Below are 18,382 nucleotides of genomic sequence, written 5' to 3' on the forward strand. Positions count from 1 at the left end.
GGTAAAAACCCTTCTCGCCTTAGATTAGGTTGCATGACCAAACTGAAGACTTTCAGGAGGAAAGACTGACGTCTATTTTTTAACTTCTTTTGCAAAATGACATCTTTGGCTATGATTTTCACAATTACTATGCAGTATTCTAGGACTCATCTTCGTTCAATTCTTGTGGCTTATTCCACGGGCTTTGAAAGCATCAATGTCAATAAAACAGAAGGAATCCAAAAATATGATGGGACATATATAATTTTTCATCACTCGATCAAAAAGCATACTAAAGCACAGCTTTGGGGTCTCCCAAAGGTGAAAAGCAAAGAGAGGAAAGAAGTGAGAAAAAGAAAGAGGATTGGACAAAAGAAAAGGGAGAAGGGGGACATGTGCCAACGTGATTACTTGTCTAACGAAACATTTTAACTAAGACTAGAAAGGTCCTAAATTTTGAAAGTCCCTTAAATATAGCCCAACCAGGATTTTCAAACAAGAGAAACGGTCTTGGGAGCCAAAAATGCAGCATAGACATTATCTAGTATTGATCCAGTACCATGGACCATTCTGAAACCTTCCAGGGCCTCGGATGTATCAAAGGAAGATAAGAAGAAGAATAGAGAAAGAAAAGGGGAAAGGAATGGAGAGAGCAGGGGAAAGCAGGCAGGGGACAAGGGGGTTTAGAGGGGTAGCCATTAGTACGTCCCACCAAATGTAGATTCCCCCATCGCAGAACAGTAAATGACTAACATTAGGCAGTACTAGAAATACTTTCTGAAGATTGGACGTTTTTCAGACATGAAGGCCGACCAGCTCCATGATAGAAGTAAGCAATCATTCTCATTAAATCGTCTGATGTATAGTACCCTGTCAGAGAATGCAGCATCCCTTTTTTAAATCTCTCTCTCTCTCTCTCTCTCTCTCTCCTATATATATATATATATATATATATATATATATATAACAGCCACATACAAACCAAAAATAAAAGCCAGGAAAGTTCCTTTATGTTGTGATGACCAAAACTATGTGCACATGGTCAAGTAGCAAGTAATTGGCCCAAATTACACATAAAAACTGTTATTTTTTATTCTAGATATGTGAGTTTAGACTCTGCAAGACCAAAAAATTGAGCTTACTGCCTTTCAGCTCATTAGACAATAGTCAAGTTGACCCATACCCCATCATTTGACCTTCAAGATTATCCTCAACATGGGCATGTGCATGAGCGCTAGCACCATTATAAACGTAGATGTCCACATAAAGACAAGGATCCAACCAGGGTTGGGTGCGCCAAGAATGGAAGGGGAGAACACAAGCAGGCAGCCAACACACTCATTTTTAACATTGTGTCACTAGAGAATTGCATTAGCAAACACTTGGAAGTCACTTAGTGGTGTGATATTCCACGTCTTTTTATTTAAACTTTGTTCAAGTTATTTATGTTGGAGTCTCTATCTCAAAACTAAGCATCATCTCCCAAGTGAGGCAAAGATGATACCTGACTACGTTCGCACACACTTGGACCCTTAACACCATCACCCCCATTCACAAGGCATGAGATCTCATAAGCCTAGAAAACTACACGACCATTATGATTGGACATGCCGTGTCCAAGATCTATGTATCAGTACTTGACACAGAGGTTAGCTTGGTCGCCGAGCTTCGGGGACTCAAAGCCGTGGGACAAGCAAGCTTTCGGATAGATCACGGAACCATGGATCATATACTTACACTTCAAGGGGGTCATCAAGGAGGCAAGGCACGGAGACAGAGTGCCAAATGTTGCCTTGTGGATTTCAGCAAGGCTTTTGACACGATGCCGAGAGCCCAACTCATCAGATGTCTACAAGAGCTAGGATACGATCAAAAGATTACTTGGGCAGTCACGACACTGTATGAGAGTCTCACATAGGGTTCAAGCAGGTGCAAGGTGGACAGAGGAGATCATGAGCACCATTGGACTCAAACAAGGTTGTCCGTTATAACCAACCTTGTTTGGCCTCTACATAGATGAACTTGAGACCTTTATTGGAACCCTAGGAGGAGCTGGTTGCTCTCTAGCCGCATCCTTGCTCCATATTATCCTATAATGCAGATGACGTGGTCTTACTCTCCTCCACAGCAAAGGGTGTCTGGCAACACTCAAATGGGTTTCATACGTTTTGTGAGACACATCACTTGAAGTTCAACATTGACAAAACCAAGTTCATGATCTTCAACACGTCCCAAGAATCCATGCAAAGAGAGCATTTCACCTTGGACGAGCTGTCGATGGAGGTGGTTGGCATCCCAGACATACTTGGAGGTCCTTTTCTCTGGGCCCAATCTTCACAATATGACCAGCATTACATGGCCGACTAAGCAAGGGGTATGCCGCACTGGTCAGAATCGAGCGGCAGTGCTTTCACTCTCACTTCTTGGAGCAAGACTAGGACCCTTAACACCATCACCCCCATTTACAAGGCATGAGATCCCATGAGCCTAGAAAACTACACTACCATTATGATTGGACATGTCATGTCCAAGATCTATGTATCAATACTTTACACAGAGGTTAGCCTGGTCGTCAAGCTTCGGGGACTCATAGCCGTGGGACAAGCATGCTTTCGGATAGATCACGGAACCATGGATCATATACTACACTTCGGGGGGGCCATCAAGGAGGCCAAGCATGAAGACAGAGAGTCAAATGCTGCCTTGTGGATTTCCACAAGGCTTTTGACACGATGCCGAGAGCCCAACTCATCAGACGTCTACAAGAGCTAGGATACAATCCAAAGATTACTTGGACGGTCACGACACTTTATGAGAGAGTCTCAGAGAGGGTTCGAACAGGTGTAGGGTGGATAGAGGCACCATTGGACTCAAACAAGGTTGTCCGTTATAACCAACCTTGTTTGGCCTCTACATAGATGAACTTGAGACCTTTATTCGGACCCTAGGAGGGGCTGGTTGCTCTCTAGCCGCATCCTTGCTCCATATTCTCCTATATGCAGATGACGTGGTCTTACTCTCCTCCACAGCAGAGGGTGTCTGGCAACACTCGGAAGGGTTTCATACCTTTTGTGAGACACATGACTTGAAGTTCAACATTGGCGAAACCAAGTTCATGATCTTCAACACGTCCCAAGAAGCCATGCAAAGAGAGCATTTCACCTTGGATGGGCTATCGCTGGAGGTGTAGATGATTCACAATAAGCCTTCAGTAGTCCCACATCAAATAGTCCTAGCTAAGTTTGGAGCATCGCCACTATAGCTCGATGCAGCGTTTCAAGCTGAGCCTAAAACTGCCATACCATACTCTTTCTTCTTCTCTTTTGCAAGCCTCTTTGCATGTGCATGTCCAGAACCACTGCTAAAGGTATGACTTGGCTGAACTTTCTTTTTGCCATATACTTTGCCGAAAAAGCATGCTTCCCACCACGAGAGTGTGAAGTCATATTCTTTCACGTATGCTCCTCCTGCAACGAGAGTGCTCCAGAGACAGGTACAAAGCTCGTCTCCTAACAAAGGGCTATGCATAGTGGAAAAGCATAGACTATGATGAAACCTTTGCCCCGCTTCTCATATGACCACCGTTAGGTGTGTGGTTCGGTCCATTGGATTTGTGGAACCTAGCAGGGACGCCAAAGTAAGCAAGCTAAGAAAGGCCATGTATGGTTTTGAAGCAAGCTCCTCGAGCTTGATATGCAAAGATAGATAATTTTTTTGTTGGGAAATCTCAAGGTGTATGCCCTAGGCACACCATGGTTTCTATGTGTGTGTGCTAGAGGCACAGTTAGGTGTCCATAAGCACTCTTAGGTAATAGATGCCACATAGGATGATTGAGAGATTCTAGGAGCTGATTGAGGAGATGATTGTGGAGCTCAGAGGTCATCAATGATGTTAGTGATCATGTTAGAGGTGCCTACATATGGACCTCACCTTTCTTCATTCCATAATCAAGCATTCTCATTTTGTGTTCACTTCATGCTTTCCCTTTAGTTCCTCAACATGGTATCAGAGCACTATGATCCTCCTTGAGCCCATTTGTGCCACATCATCTTCTTCTTCTCCATCTTCTTCTTCTTCTTCATCTTCACCATTTCTTCCCAAAACTTGCTAGAGCTTGTTCTCCCTCGTCTTTCCGCCATTCTCCAAATCCTCTGAGCTGGAGATACCCCTCGTATGGGCGAACTTTCACCTGCAAGGAATTGAAGAAACATTGTCGCTGCTGGTCACCATTCCCCGAAGATCGTCGAAACTCCCTTCTGCGTATTCTATGTTTCTGCTCCACCTTTCTCTAATTCCTTTTAGAGGAAGCTTCTCCATACCTTGGACTATCTTGTGTTGAAATTTGAGCAGCAATGGTTGCATATTCGAGGAGAAAACGCGGAAAAACCAGTCGATCTTCAAGCTGCTAGCTATGGCGACATGACGCGGCATTTCGCCCTTCCTCCTCAGTGGCTCTTCTCAGGTATATGAGCTTTGTTTCTTCCTAGAAAGCCCTGTTTTCTTTGCTCTAAAGAAGGAGATACAAGCCCTCCAAGTTCAGGCCTCTGTTTTGAACAATTTTGACAAGGTTGTGAGCTTAATGCTACATAAGATGCTACTTTAGCATTTCTAATGTTTTAAAGTGTTGAATAGCATCAGTATAACTGTGGCTACAACTTTGCTTTAAGTTGCTATACCTGGATTTGTTTGGAATGCTTTCATTTAGCCACTTCTATGAAGCATGGAAAATGAAGCATCATTTCCATTATGATTTTTAGTATGCAATTTGGTCACAAAATGCTTATACTTTGCAGCTTTTCAGTTTTTTTTTCTAGCCCTGTAAGAGAGTAGACACTGCCCATTCTAGCCTTGTAAGAGAGTAGACACTGCCCGTTCTGAGTTAGACCCTCTCATGGCTACCATCTTGAATATGGATAAGTTCAATGGTAAAGGCTTTCACACATGGCAAATGAAGGTTAAGTTTGCATTGATGAGGGAAAACCTCTGGGGGCTTGTCAAATCGGCTTCAGCTGCTTCTTCAACAGCCTCTAATGCTGGAGAATCCTCAGCTCCGACACACCCGGCAAGAGATCCTGCTAGAGAGGAGAAAGCCTATGGCATCATTGCTCTTGCCTTAGGAGATGACTATATTCATCACATCTCTGACTTAGAGTCTCCTGCAGAAGCTTGGCAGAAGCTTGACATTATTTTTGGTGCTAGCTCTCACATCTCAAAATTGTCACTTAAGATTGCTTTCTTTGAATTGAAGATGGTTAGTGGCACTCCTCTGGCTGCCCATGTCAATTTTATGCGGAGTCTCATGACTCAACTTGCTTCTATCAACTCTCCAATCACTACAGATGATGCAATGACAGTATTGCTCAAAAGTATGCCTGAATATTATGATCATGTTGTTACCACTTTGAAAAATCTTCCTAATCCTAATCTTGAAGGTCTTATTTCTGCTCTTCAAGAAGAAGAAAGGCACATGGAACTCCGGAGAGGCAATGACACAGCATACCAGAGAAGCAATGACACAGGATATGCCATAAAATTTCAAAAGGGCAAGTCTTCACCTTGCAAACATTGTGGGAAGACTAATCACCTCTCAAAAGACTGCTTCAAGATCAATCCATGCAAACACTGTGGCAAAAACAATCACCATGAAAAGTATTGTAGAGCCAAAAAGGAAGCAACTACAAAGTCAGAAACTGCCAATCTACTTTCATTTGATGAGTCTCCACATGATGAAGATTATGCTTTTTGAACCATCTCCATATATGCTCAAGATCTCTCTTTTTATGTTGAGTCAAGGTACTCAGCCTGGATAGTCCTCCAAAATGAATGAAATAAACTATTGTGTTCTTTGTAAACACCTCTGGTCACCATACGATGTAGGCCATGTGTATGTGTTTTGCTCCATGGTACCTCCTGCAGACATTGTGTGCATGTACATGCAAGGGAGATAACCATTGGAAGGTCTTATGTATCCCTTTTGTTTACCTCACACCCTTGGGAACCCCTTGCTAGCATGAGATCCTAGCCATAGATTAATCCTTGACCACCATGAGATGGCATGAGAAACTATGAGACTAGATGAATCCTTGACATAGCCTGAGGCATTCCCTTGAGGGGGGGTTTGTTCGGATATCTCAAGGTGTATGCCCCAAGCACACCTTGGTTTCTATGTGTGTGTGCTAGAGGCACAGTTAGGTGTCCATAAGCACTCTTAGGTAGTAGATGTCACATAGGATGATTGAGAGATTCTAGGAGCTGATTGAGGAGATGATTGTGGAGCTCAGAGGTCATCAGTGATGTCAGTGATCATGTAAGAAGTGCCTACATATGGACCTCACCTTTCTTCATTCCATAATCAAGCATTCTCATTTTGTGTTCACTTCATGCTTTCCCTTTAGTTCCTCAACATTTTTTACCAACCAAGTGGAATGCAGAATAGTCCACATGAGAGTACCCTCTATGTCGGGAAGGGGGGGATTTGCTAATTTGTTCTCTATGTTGATGACATGTTGCTCACTAGTAATGTCGCAAAAATTGCAGACTTTAAGGCTGAATTACAGCAGACAGTTCAATCTCATGATAGTCACTCATAAGGTTGAGAGTCATAAAGTCCCTCATGCATAGCAAGGACTAGCTACTTTGACATCCTTCAATAATGTCATCACTGCCCAACAATGGGTGTAGCCCATAGTATAAACATATGCTCTCACACATACAAATCCACACACCCACACATACTTAAGCATCCATTTATACAAAGGTCTTCATACTGAGTTTCTATCGGCACTCCGGAGGGAAAGGGCAGCCTCAGCCATGACAAAAGCTAGCACTAAAGGCCTTTCTATAGTTTGGACCATTGGCACCATCATCCCAAAGTAGAAGACCCTATGGATGCAAGGAGCTCTCTGACCATTATGGTAGGCCAATTGATGGACAAGGTATGCAAGTTGGCACTAGAGACAAACATCAGTGAGCAAGCAAAGTGGGCATGTATGAGAGTAGAGGGTTAAGCAAGCTACAAACGAGATCACTCTACCTTGGATCATATCTTCAACCCCTGAGCTCTCATAGAACAAGCCAAAATGTGGAAACATAAGGTATATGACTGCTTCATGGAATTTCGAAAGGCCTTTGATTCGGTCCCACAAGCTCGCCCCAAGTATTGTACATGACGTCACAAAATGAAAGAGACTAATGCAATCATCTTGAAGGTGTGGTAGGACGGGAATAGAGGAGCTTCGCATGACTGGCTTGGTAATTTACAAGACGAGAATCCCACTAAGGAGTTTCCTTTGTGGACTATGAGATCGATTTTCCCTATCCAGTTTTCTACAATATAGGCCTGTGAGAGTCTCTCCTATGGGGTTACTGCTGAAGGACAAGGATCCAATGGACGATGTGGCATTGGGGAGTGCTAGAGGATTAGAGTTGAATGACTAGCAAGGAGACATGGGGCTGCCACATGGGCACAACATGGGCTGCCATGTGGGCAGCAGGGAAAGGGAAGTTCCTAGCAGAGAGAAGCCACCATGGAGGGCAGATCTGAGGCGAAGATGCCCAGAGGCTGTCCATGCTTGGAAGGGACGGGTTTCCAACAAGCAAGGCCTGCATGGACAGGGCGATGACATCAGCAGCAGTACAGAACAGGCGTGCTCACATTAGTAAGTGTACAGAGGGGTTCTGCAGGCTGTACCAACCTGAAACTAGGGCTGAATAGAGGGGGCAGAGAACAGGGCTGGATCAGCCTGGGCCACTGGCTGGTTGCCACGTGGCCAAGCGGGCCAATAAGAGCCTTCAAATGGGAGTCCTAGAGGGCATTTATAGCTCTCCCCTTCCAGTCGGCTGGTAGGGGGGATTCCAGTCGGCCCATTAGGGCTGGCTGGTCGGTTTTCTGAAGGGGGCCTTGAGCCCTATAAAACGGGCCCTTTGGGCCTCCACAAGGCATCACTTGAAGCAGCCACTAAACGGCATAACGAAGCATCAAGAACAGCAACAATTGGGCCTATATCTAGGAGGTGAACCAAGCTGAGGAGCTGCAGCCTTAGCTCAGCAAGGGCTCCACACCTAGGCTGACTACTCAGGCAGCAAGGTGGAAGGATCACTAGATAGAGAGTCTACATAAGCTCAGAGGAGCACGCGCGCTTAGAGATCTAGAGGTGCCAAGCACATAGTAGGAGAGCTTTGGTAAGATCGTAGGACCACGGTTTGGTGGGACTTCACATCTCTTTTATATTGTCTCCGGTTTGGACGGAAATATATCATTGTGGATTCTATATTTGTCTTGGATGCATTGTCTATTTACTAGCTTGCACACACATTTATGATTGTAAAGTGCACACAAGTAAAGAAGTTTGATACCGTAGTGAAACACTTCTGCGTGTAATTCCTAGAATGCTCTATCAGTTTTCCACTGCAGGATACCCTCTGATTGGATTTCATTTCTAACAAGACCCTCTTATAAACCAATCAGTTAGACTATTAGTTGGAATAGAGTATTCTATTGAAAGTCTCATGTTATCTCCAAGATATATATCTTTAAGTTTATCCAATGGCTTGATTGACTTAAACCGATCCCATTTGAAGTTCACCTACGTAGATTGCTATTGAATAAAAGCCCAATAAATGGACAAAAATAGTCCATTCTCTCCAAGGAATTCTCGTATTGAGGCCTCAAGAATCGTGATATCTGTGAAAGAAGCCTCCAATCTACTCATCATGCCTCCTAGACCACTACAGGGCCTAGGCCTAGAACTCCTCACGTTGAGTTGCTGTTTGAGGGGTGCCCTCCTCTACCCTAGAAAAGACATGGTCATCTCAAGGATATCCTTATCTTGCCCTCCTTGTCTCATGTGCACTAAAGATGTGTGTCTATCAAACTAGGCCCAGTATTCTGAAAAAAACTATTGAGTCATCCTATCTCCTTGTTGTTGCACCCACCTAGCTCTGGGAGATCGAAATGAGAACTCCACTTGTCTGGAATTTGTCACTTGCAACTCGAGTGTGGCACACTTACACTAGTATGTCAATGAATGGGAGCTAGGCTACTAACTTTCAAGTCTCTAAATGAAGGCATGATCTTGATGCAAAGCTCGCTCACACATGAAGAAGTCACAGACCTCGCTCCCACTTTAGATGGCCTCCACTATCCACTATTGTACTACTTTGGATGGCTTCCCACACACGAACAAGTCGTTGTGTTCCAAATATACTTGTGTACACACATCATTTGTGAGTTCATCTTGCTGCAAGGGCTTGACTACAGCAAGCAAGCCCTATTATCTCTAACAGTGATGTGACCCTCGATTAGGTGAAGGCGACACTCTTTGTAACACTGCCATTTTGGTGGGCAACTAGTTGTGACAAGGAGACCCGGGTCCACTGAATGTATACCTGTCCTATTATCTTTGACAATGATGTATCATGTGACCCTCAGTTAGGTGAAGAAAACACTCTTTGTAAAATTGCCATTTTGGTGGGCAACTAGTTGTGACAAGGAGACCCATGTCCATTGAATGTATACCTACCATAGATCACCCTTGCAGACCCATGAATCTCCTGTTGTATTAGGCATAGAAAAGGAAATTCAAGGACTACTAGTGTGTGTGTGTGTGTGTGTGTGTGTGTGTGTGTGTGTTTGGGGGGGGATCAATAGACTTACCAAGAGAGTGAAACAATTTAGTAGGCCGCATGTAATAATATTTATCATGCCCCTGAGCTACACATTGCATGGGCAATGAAAGAGCCATGTGTTTGTCTACCCACTTCAGTTTAGCTCGATCAAGGTGGGTTAGAATCTAAAAAGAGGAGTCTCTATGTCGATGTCTCGTTGCAAACTTTATGGATATATCATGTATAGTGCATCTCTTATTCTGGATCGCGCATGAGAGCATCATGACATTTAGTCTCCCAAATCAAGCACACTCGACCACTTGTATGTCGCGCTACTAGTTTGACTGGTGAGACAAAAAGGAGGGACTTTGCCTTTTGAAAATGGACCTGACAACATAGCCACTCCAACCTTGCTAAGGAAGCACGTCCTTTGGTCAACCATGCTAGGGTTGTTGGTTTAGGATAAGCTTTGGTCTTGTGAAGCAAACATCGACAATCTCAACGGGCCTTATTGCAAGAATGAATGACTCGTGATGGAGTTCAACCTTGTTAATGTTGAAGACCATAACGTTGGTTTAACAACATTGATTTCATGTTCCAAATGTCACAAAATGCCTGCAAGGCTGCCAAGCAACTCTATAAGCCCTCTACCATATATGAAATCAGCCCTACATCATCAACACAAAACAAGATGGGGATGTGAGGTATGTCAATAATCATCTAGGTCCTCCAAGAGCGTCCTACGAAAGAAGCCAAATCCTCAATGTAGAACCCAAAGAGGGTGGAAGATAGAGGACAGGTGTCGAATTGTGGATCGCTTGGCTCATGATCGTCTCCTTGTCAGCCATGTACACAAGAGAGATAGAAAAGGCATGCCTCTCCTCTATTAAACAGGTTATTATACCCCTAGGCCTCAAAAATTCATAAATATGATCTAACCCCAAAAAATTACCCATAAATCTTTTTGAAAAAATGAAAATGAAATGAAAACTGCCAATATTGCAAGTTGCAACATTGAACTTTCAAGTCAGTAGTAGCTATAATTCACACAAGAGTTGAGACAGGTGATAAAGACAGTATGGAGACTTGTTACTTGGTCCTTGCCCTTCGGCCCTATGTCCTAGATTCCAGGATTCACGTTTCAATCAAGACTATTCAACAAACTACAAACATCTAAGTTCGACCCCATATGAGCTCCCAAATGAGCAGCATAGTAGGATCATGGGCTTGCCTCTTACCATATGAGGCATTGTGGGCATTTCGGGACACCTCTTATCCATAATTGTGTCTATGTCAATGACGTATGCACGTGTAGCTAAGTAAATGTGTGTGCACATGCACGTGTGCATGTGTTTGCATTTGTGCACGCATGTGTATGCACCATTACACCATGTGTGGAGAACTTCATCAACATTTGTATATGCATAAGCATGTGCAACAATGAGTATACTTATCAGTAAAAGCATGGGTGCATGTGCGCATATACCCCACAAAGGAAGTTAATGGCATCTTTCTACAAAGAGTATCAATAAGCTGCAATGACTCACCAGTTTGCCGATGCAAAAGCTTCCCTGCCCTGATAAAGAGAAGCATAGGAAACTCTTTCGCTCCCATAGCTGCAATCAAATCGACTTCTGCTGACGCATTTATCTTGACAATCTACCCCCCCAATGTCAAAATAGACGACATAAGCCTTAAATATTGCAATAGGCATCAAATCATTCTCAAAATACAATTCATGTAGATTCAACTTTTCCACCTAAAACACCAAAATCTCCGATTTCAAATTTATAAATTTTGTAGAATAATAAATCAACAAACATTATTTACAAATGTGGTTTTTGTTGCTTGTAAACAATATGGTGTAACTAGATTACTTATTTTGGCCAAAATATTGGTGATAACTCTCTAGTGTTGTTCACTAAAGGACCCACCTGTGGTAGGCTTTTATAACCTTTTTCCATGGCCACTTTAAGGCCTTCCCCTTTGGTGCTTTGTAGCATCATGCATGAAGAGAAGGTCTCCCACCAAAAGCTCCAAATGAGTGTGAAGAAATGTTCCTAAGTCTTCCGTCTAGGTCATAGTCATCAACTGAGTTCAAAGTTTGAAAGGTGCATTGCACCTTGTGTTGGAAATAGAGGATAGAATCACTCACACCTCACACTCCCGATCGCAGCTCAAACAACACTCAATGAGACGGAGAGAGATAGCAAAAACTCTGATATATTGTTCCACAACAGTGGGCTGACAAAAGCTCAGGAGATGAGCGTACAAAACAGCCAACAGATGCTGTCCCAAATCCTGAGTCTACTCCTCTCCCTGTGCGCTTGCCTATGCAAGGCTTGTCTGTCATGTGCACAGATTGGTATCTGGCGTGTACTGGGTACGATTAGCTCACGTAGCCTGGGGAGGCTTAGGGCTAGGCAAGCTTGATTCTCGGGTTGAGTGGCAAGGGTACAACCAATTAGAGGTCTTCACTATTTTTGGCGCATTGGGCCCGAGTCTATATAAGGGGCCCACAGGTTCAATTCTCAAGGAGCCGATGGGAGCAAGACTCGTTCCCAGGTGCTAGGTCTGATCCTGGATTAAGTTGCCGATGCGCATCTACATCTTAGTGTAGCCCAAGGCCCAGCAGCAGATCCCAAGCTTCACGGCGCCACCTGGTGGTATGGGACACCAGGCTGGTTAGGATCTGGTTGGGAGTTCGTGCCAATAGCTTAGCTCGTGGCTCAGAGGGGACATCTCTTGATTCGGGAACGCATCCCGTAGATGTCATGGTTGGGTGGTGAGCAGCTTGCTTAGATTCCTCACGTTGGTGTGTTCTTGTGTTTGCTTGCAGATCAAAGGTTTCATGAGTGCTGGGGTCGTGTCAGTTGGTATCAAAGCCAACTCCTGAAGTAGGAATCTCTGTTGTGAGAAATCTGGGCGAATTTTTCTCCAGGTATGCCTCAGTTTCAAAATTCATGTTCATTGCCCTGCAAGTGTTTGATTGGTTCATTTGTTAAGGGTTGTGGTTTAGGATTGGGAAAGAAGGAAGGAGAAAGAGAGAGAGGGTGAATTCGAGGCTGATAAGAGGGGTTAGGTGAGAGAGAGTGAGAGGTGTAGCTTGGAGAGAGTGGAGAGGATTGTAGGAGAGGCGTGAGAGGAGCCACTTGGCAAGCGAGGGGCTGAGGAGAACCCTAGGTGATCCCGTGTTCGATCGGGGCTGCGCAAAGGTCAGGTGACGCCATGCAGCAGAGTGTAGAGGGGTGCATCATAGGCTAAAGCAGGATCGCAGCAAGGCTGCTGTTTCAGGGAGGCTGGACGCTAAAAAAAGCACCACCCCTCCAAGATTAGGAGGGTAGGCTTTCTTAGAAAGCTAAGCTTTCTAAAAGATGGACCTCCCACTTTATAGCCTGGCAAAACCACACCTCTGCCCCAACTTATGATTGTGCGCACATGAAGACCCCTCCACGCCCTTATTGCGGATCTCGTCACTTGGTACGGCTTGCAGCAAACGTCCGTACAGCAACTAGCAACGGGTGTACCGTATATCCGGGTTCACTGACTCGTGCTGATCGTAAGCTTCGCACCTCTTTCCATCGGCCAATCTCTCTTCTCTTTCATCACCTCCTATCTGGCCAGCTTTCCTTCTGCTCCAGTCTCCTAGCTCTGATCCCACCTATGGCTTCTCTTCTCTCAGTTTACTTCCTTCATCAAATCAGATTTCAGATATGTCTGATTCCGTAGACCCCGGGCTTGCTATGGGTGATTAGGATATGAACTACCATGCCGATGATGACCAAGGCCTCTACGATGATTTAATTACAAAGACTTCCTTCAGTGAATTCACCACTGCTCTCGATGAAAAGTTCAAGCGAGTTAATGTGAATCAAATGGAGTTGACACAACAACTCCAAGGGATTCAGACTTCACTCTCACTTTTGACTAGCACTGTTCAAGCGCTCACGCATGTGGATGCTTTGGCTTCAGTGTTAGGTCCAAATATCACTCTAGATCCTTTTCTCGGAGATCAGAAGTCCCGTACCAAGGAGGTGGTTCACACTTGGTTGCACAAGTGGCAAGTACACTTCCAGTTTCACCCTTACCCAGATGACAAGAAGATGCAGCTTGCAGCAGGGTATATGTCAGGGAAGGCTTTATTGAGGTGCAAGGAACTCGGACCCAAGCCTGTAACATGGATAGAGTTCGAAGAGGTCTTCAAGAAAGAGTTTCTGAAGGAGGAGGAAGATTACGATATCGTAGGCAAGCTCAAGGCCCTCAATATGTCCAAGCTGAACTCGACTTTTGAGATTTATCTTCAGAGGTTTCAAGATTTGCAGACCACAGCTACAAAGATGGATCAAGTGACCTTGTTAGGTTTCTTTGTAGATGGTTTGCCTAACTCGTACAAGCTTCAAATTAAGAACAACAAGGGTACCACTTTGCAAGAGGCCATGAACTATGCGCGCATCTATGATGATACCATGGCCGGCGCAAAGGGAACCACCATTGCCGACACGAGTGGGAAGAACAAGAGGAAGTTCTTCCAGCCTACCACTGGTACCGGGGAGTCGAAGTCTATAGACAACGCCTCCAAGAAGAACTCAACTCAGACGAAGAATGGAAGTTACAGAAAGGACGTTGCTTCATATGCGAGAAGCGGGGCCACACTCGGAATGATTGTCCTAAGCGCAAGAACCAGATGCAAGCGTCGGGACCGAAGCTCCATGTGGGTCAGGGTACCAAAGCTAAGGAAGCTAATCAAGTTTCAATGACAAGTATTTCTGTAAATGTCATTACATGCCCACTTTCTTGTAATTGCACTTTTAATAATTTGTTATTTGACCCCCATGATCTTTTCCGGGTTTATGGAGAAGTAAGGGACCAAAGAGTTCACATTCTCTTTGACCCGGGCAGCTCTCACAATTTTGTTAATTACAAACTTATGCAGAGGATGCGGCTGTCCACGATACCTAGCGATCACACCTACGAGGTGCAGCTTCCAACTGAAAAGCAGTTTTGGGATCGCAAGATTGACGCAATTTCTATCCGGATTCAAGACTACACAGCTGCTCTTACGTGCTATGTCATGCACTTGGAACATGTGGACTTGTTAATCTGAATAGAGTGGTTTAAAACCCACGATATTCAAATTGGATAAAAAGAACATACACTCTCTTTTCTGGATAAGGACACCCAATTTTGTATTCAGTGTAATAATATTCCCTCTTCTCAGGGACCTATTGTATCTGCGATGCAGCTTCGGAATATAATAAATACTTCTCATTATGATGTGTATCAGTGTGTTTTGATTCCGCTTTCTTCATTTGTTGTCTCTGTTTATAACAAAAATTATTTAAGCGTGTTTGAACACCGTGAATTGAGAACGTTGTTGGATGATTTCATGGATATGTTCCTTGCTCAACTGCCGGAAGGTTTACCTCCAAAACGGGCAGTAGATCATCGCATAGATTTAGTACCTGGGGCTCAACCTATTAGTATTCCACCTTATAGGATGAGCCAGCTTGAGGAGAATGTGTTAGCTTCACAACTACAAGATTATCTAAATATGGGCTATATACGCCCAAGTAAATCACCTTGGGGAACACCTGTCCTCTTAAAAAAAGAAGAAAGATAATTCGTGAAGATTGAATAAAGTGACAATTAAGAATGATAGACCATTTGGCCGGAGCGGAGTATTTTACTAAGATTGATTTGCATACGGGTTATCACCAACTCCGTATCTATGCTAAACACATAGATAGAACCGCATTCCGAACTAGGTATGGCCACTACAAATTTCTCGTATTACCTTTTGGTTTGACCAATGCTTCTGTTACCTTCCAGCAAATGATGAACGATTTGTTTCGAGATTTTTTGGGCAAATTCGTTGTCGTGTTCTTAGATGACATCTTGGTATATAGCCAAATGCTAGAGGATCACATTGGACACCTCCAAATTGTCTTAGTTATACTAAGGCAGCATAAGCTCTATGCCAAGATGAGTAACTGTGACTTCTTTATGAAAGAGATCATTTACTTAGGACACGAGATTTCTTCTGAAGGTATTAGCATTGATCTAGATCGTATCCAGAAGGTTTTGGAATGGCCGATCCCTTAAACTGTGAAACAACTTCGTTCTTTCCTAGGATTCACGGGTTTTCTACGGAAGTCCGTGCGTGATTATTCCAGTATCACGGCACCCTTGACCAACATATTGAAGGTCGTGGACGCAGGTCTACCCAGCCGATCTCTTGGAATGATGCATTGAACAAGACTTTTGAAATACGTTATCGAAAGGGTTCAATGAAGTGTGGCAGATGCCTTAACTCGAGTCAAGTTTATAAATGCTATGCCATTTACGTAAATATCCTCAGACCTCATTCAATCCTTGAGAAAACTTTGCGCAACTAATAGCCATTTCAGTTCTTATTGGCAAAAAGTCTAGGATGGGAGCTCCATGGTTGACCAAGACTCAAGGATTGTGCCACCTACGGTACAGTTGGCGGGAGGTTAGTGGATGATTAGCAAATGGCTTGTTGTTCTGGAATGGAAAGATGTGTGCCAGATGTTTTGGATCTTCGATCCAAGATTCTCTAGGAGTGTCATGATGATCCTAGTGCTGGACAACCAGGTATAAATCAGACTCTGTCTCTTGTGAAACATACATTTTATTGGCCTAAGATGTGTGCTTTATTGAAAACTATGTGGTACATTGCCAGGTTTGTCAAGTTACTAAGGCAGAACGCCTTAGAGGCATGGGGTTATTATAGCCATTGCAAATCCCGAGTAATAAATGAAAAAGTATTTCCATGGATTTTATTACGGGTTTTCCTAGAACACGCAAGGGTCATGACTCCATTTGGGTCATAATGGACCATCTGACAAAAATGGCTAGATTCTTACCTACTAGAACAACCATCTCAACTGTTCAGCTAGCTCACGAGTTTGTGGACCACTTGTTTAAGTTGTATGGTTTGCCGTCCGACATAGTCAGCAACAAGGACTCGAAGTTTACAAGTAACTTCTGGACACTTGTTTTTGAGAAGTTAGAAACTGCTCTAAGTATGAGTTCCTCAGATCATGCACAATCTAAGAAGGTCAACCAATTGATTGAAGATATGTTGTTTCTAAGAGACAGTCTTCATGGGAAGATTATCTCTCTATGATAGAATTTGCTTATAACAATGCAAAGCATTCAAGTACTGGTTACAGTCCTTTTATGCTTATGTATGGGTTTCAACCTAAGTCACCAATTATGGTTGGGTTAAAGGGAATCCAAAATGATGCTGCAAAGACATTCTTGTAAGACATGCAAGAAATGTTGCAGTTTGCCAAGGAGTCTATTAGAAGTGCCCAAGATCGGGACAGATTTTATGCTAATAGGCATCGTTCACCTAGAGAGTTCTGAAGGAACAATGGTATATTTGCATATTCTCAAGGAATCCAAGAGCCGAAGTACTGGTTTGGTTCAAAAGTTATCCGCCAAATATTGTGGCCCTTTCAAGATTATTAAAAGAATTAGACCAGTTGCATATAAACTAGAATTGCCTCCTGATGTTAAAGTACATCCAGTGTTTCATGTCAGCAGACTGAAAGAGTTACTGGGTGCGGATGATCAACTTGTTTCTCCTCAAGAAATAATAGAAGTTACAGATTTGACTATTATTCCACACGAACCTGAGAGTATTCTTGAATTTTGTGAAAGACAGATTCATAATAGCTCGAATAGCATGCTCCTCCTACTCCTCCTCCTCGGGATCTTCAATCGTCTCCTCCTCTTGGATGGTGACCTTGGGTGGGAGTAATGACGGAAGTTCAAGAACCTCTTCTGCAAGCTATGGCTCTGACTCCTCAAAGATCACGTCCCTTCTTCTTCTTTTCCAAGTCAAAAAGGCGATAGGTCTTGATTCTGTTGAGAATGTGAACGGCAGTGTTCATGGCTTAAACCCAGTAAGCTTTCGAGAGATTCCTCCCTCGCAACATGGTCAAACATGTCTCTGTGACCGTCCAATGCGTCCTCTCAGCAACTCTGTTCTACTGAGATTTGCGAGCTGTAGTGAGCGGTCTCTTGATCCCGTGCTTCTTGCAAATTCTATTGAACTCAGTAAAAGTGCGCTTCCCCTCTCTATCAATGTGGAAGGCTTTGATTACCTTTCCGCTCTCCTTCTCTAATTGGGCCTTTCAGTAATTTCTCATAAGCCTGAGACTTCTTGGCTAGGCCAAATACCCACGTCATGCAATTGAAATCATCGACAAATAAAAGAGAATACCGCAAACCTGCGAATGAATTTGTCAACATTGGGCCGCAAATGTCGGCATGAACCCACTCGAGCAGCTTCTTGGCCCGTGATGAGGCCTCCTGTGGATACTTGTCCCTATGTTGCTTGCCCTACAAGCAAGCCCTACAAACACGATCATTGCCTATAATGGGTGGAAGTCCATCCACCATCTTTGACTTCTGCATCTCGGCGAGAGTGCCATAATTGACATGACCGAACCGCTCATGCCACAATTTGGATCTGCCATGGTCCCCGTGCACCAACAGAGTGTTGAGCCGATATAGCGCATGCTCCTCGACTCCTTGAGCCACCACCTTTCCATTTGCCTTGGATGTGACAGTGACTTTGCCGTTGTCGAATAAGACTGACATATTGTGCTTGTCCATTTGAGTGACAAACAAAAGGTTCTTGTACAAGTTTGATACATACAGTATGTCATGACAAGAGAAATCACTAATCCGTGATTAGTAGACATTGAAAACATTCTTATATATTATACGCCAATGGTGTAACATGTATTTGTATTTATGATG

The 18,382-nt window shown here is 43.7% G+C and overlaps 1 protein-coding gene across 2 annotated transcripts in view; it reads right to left on the reverse strand.

The window, feature by feature from the left end:
• Positions 1 to 429: 429 nt before the first annotated feature.
• The window catches only part of LOC147905043 (uncharacterized), a 33,054-nt gene continuing 15,101 nt past the window's right edge, over positions 430 to 18,382 (reverse strand). Inside the window, exons 4-5 of one of the 2 annotated variants that reach the window (XM_087389527.1) lie at positions 11,134 to 11,236; positions 430 to 849 (exon numbers count right to left, since the gene is read on the reverse strand). In XM_087389527.1, the coding sequence (XP_087245653.1) occupies positions 734 to 849; positions 11,134 to 11,236 (219 nt within the window). In that variant the 3' untranslated portion in view covers positions 430 to 733. Of the gene's footprint in view, positions 850 to 11,133; positions 11,246 to 18,382 lie in introns of both variants that reach the window. The other variant, XM_087389519.1, reaches the window with a different exon arrangement.

The sequence above is a fragment of the Dipteris shenzhenensis genome, chromosome 2 (genome assembly GCF_047967505.1).
Source record: "Dipteris shenzhenensis isolate YYH24624 ecotype China chromosome 2, Dip_SZ_1.0, whole genome shotgun sequence".
NCBI classification, from domain to species: Eukaryota; Viridiplantae; Streptophyta; class Polypodiopsida; order Gleicheniales; family Dipteridaceae; genus Dipteris; species Dipteris shenzhenensis.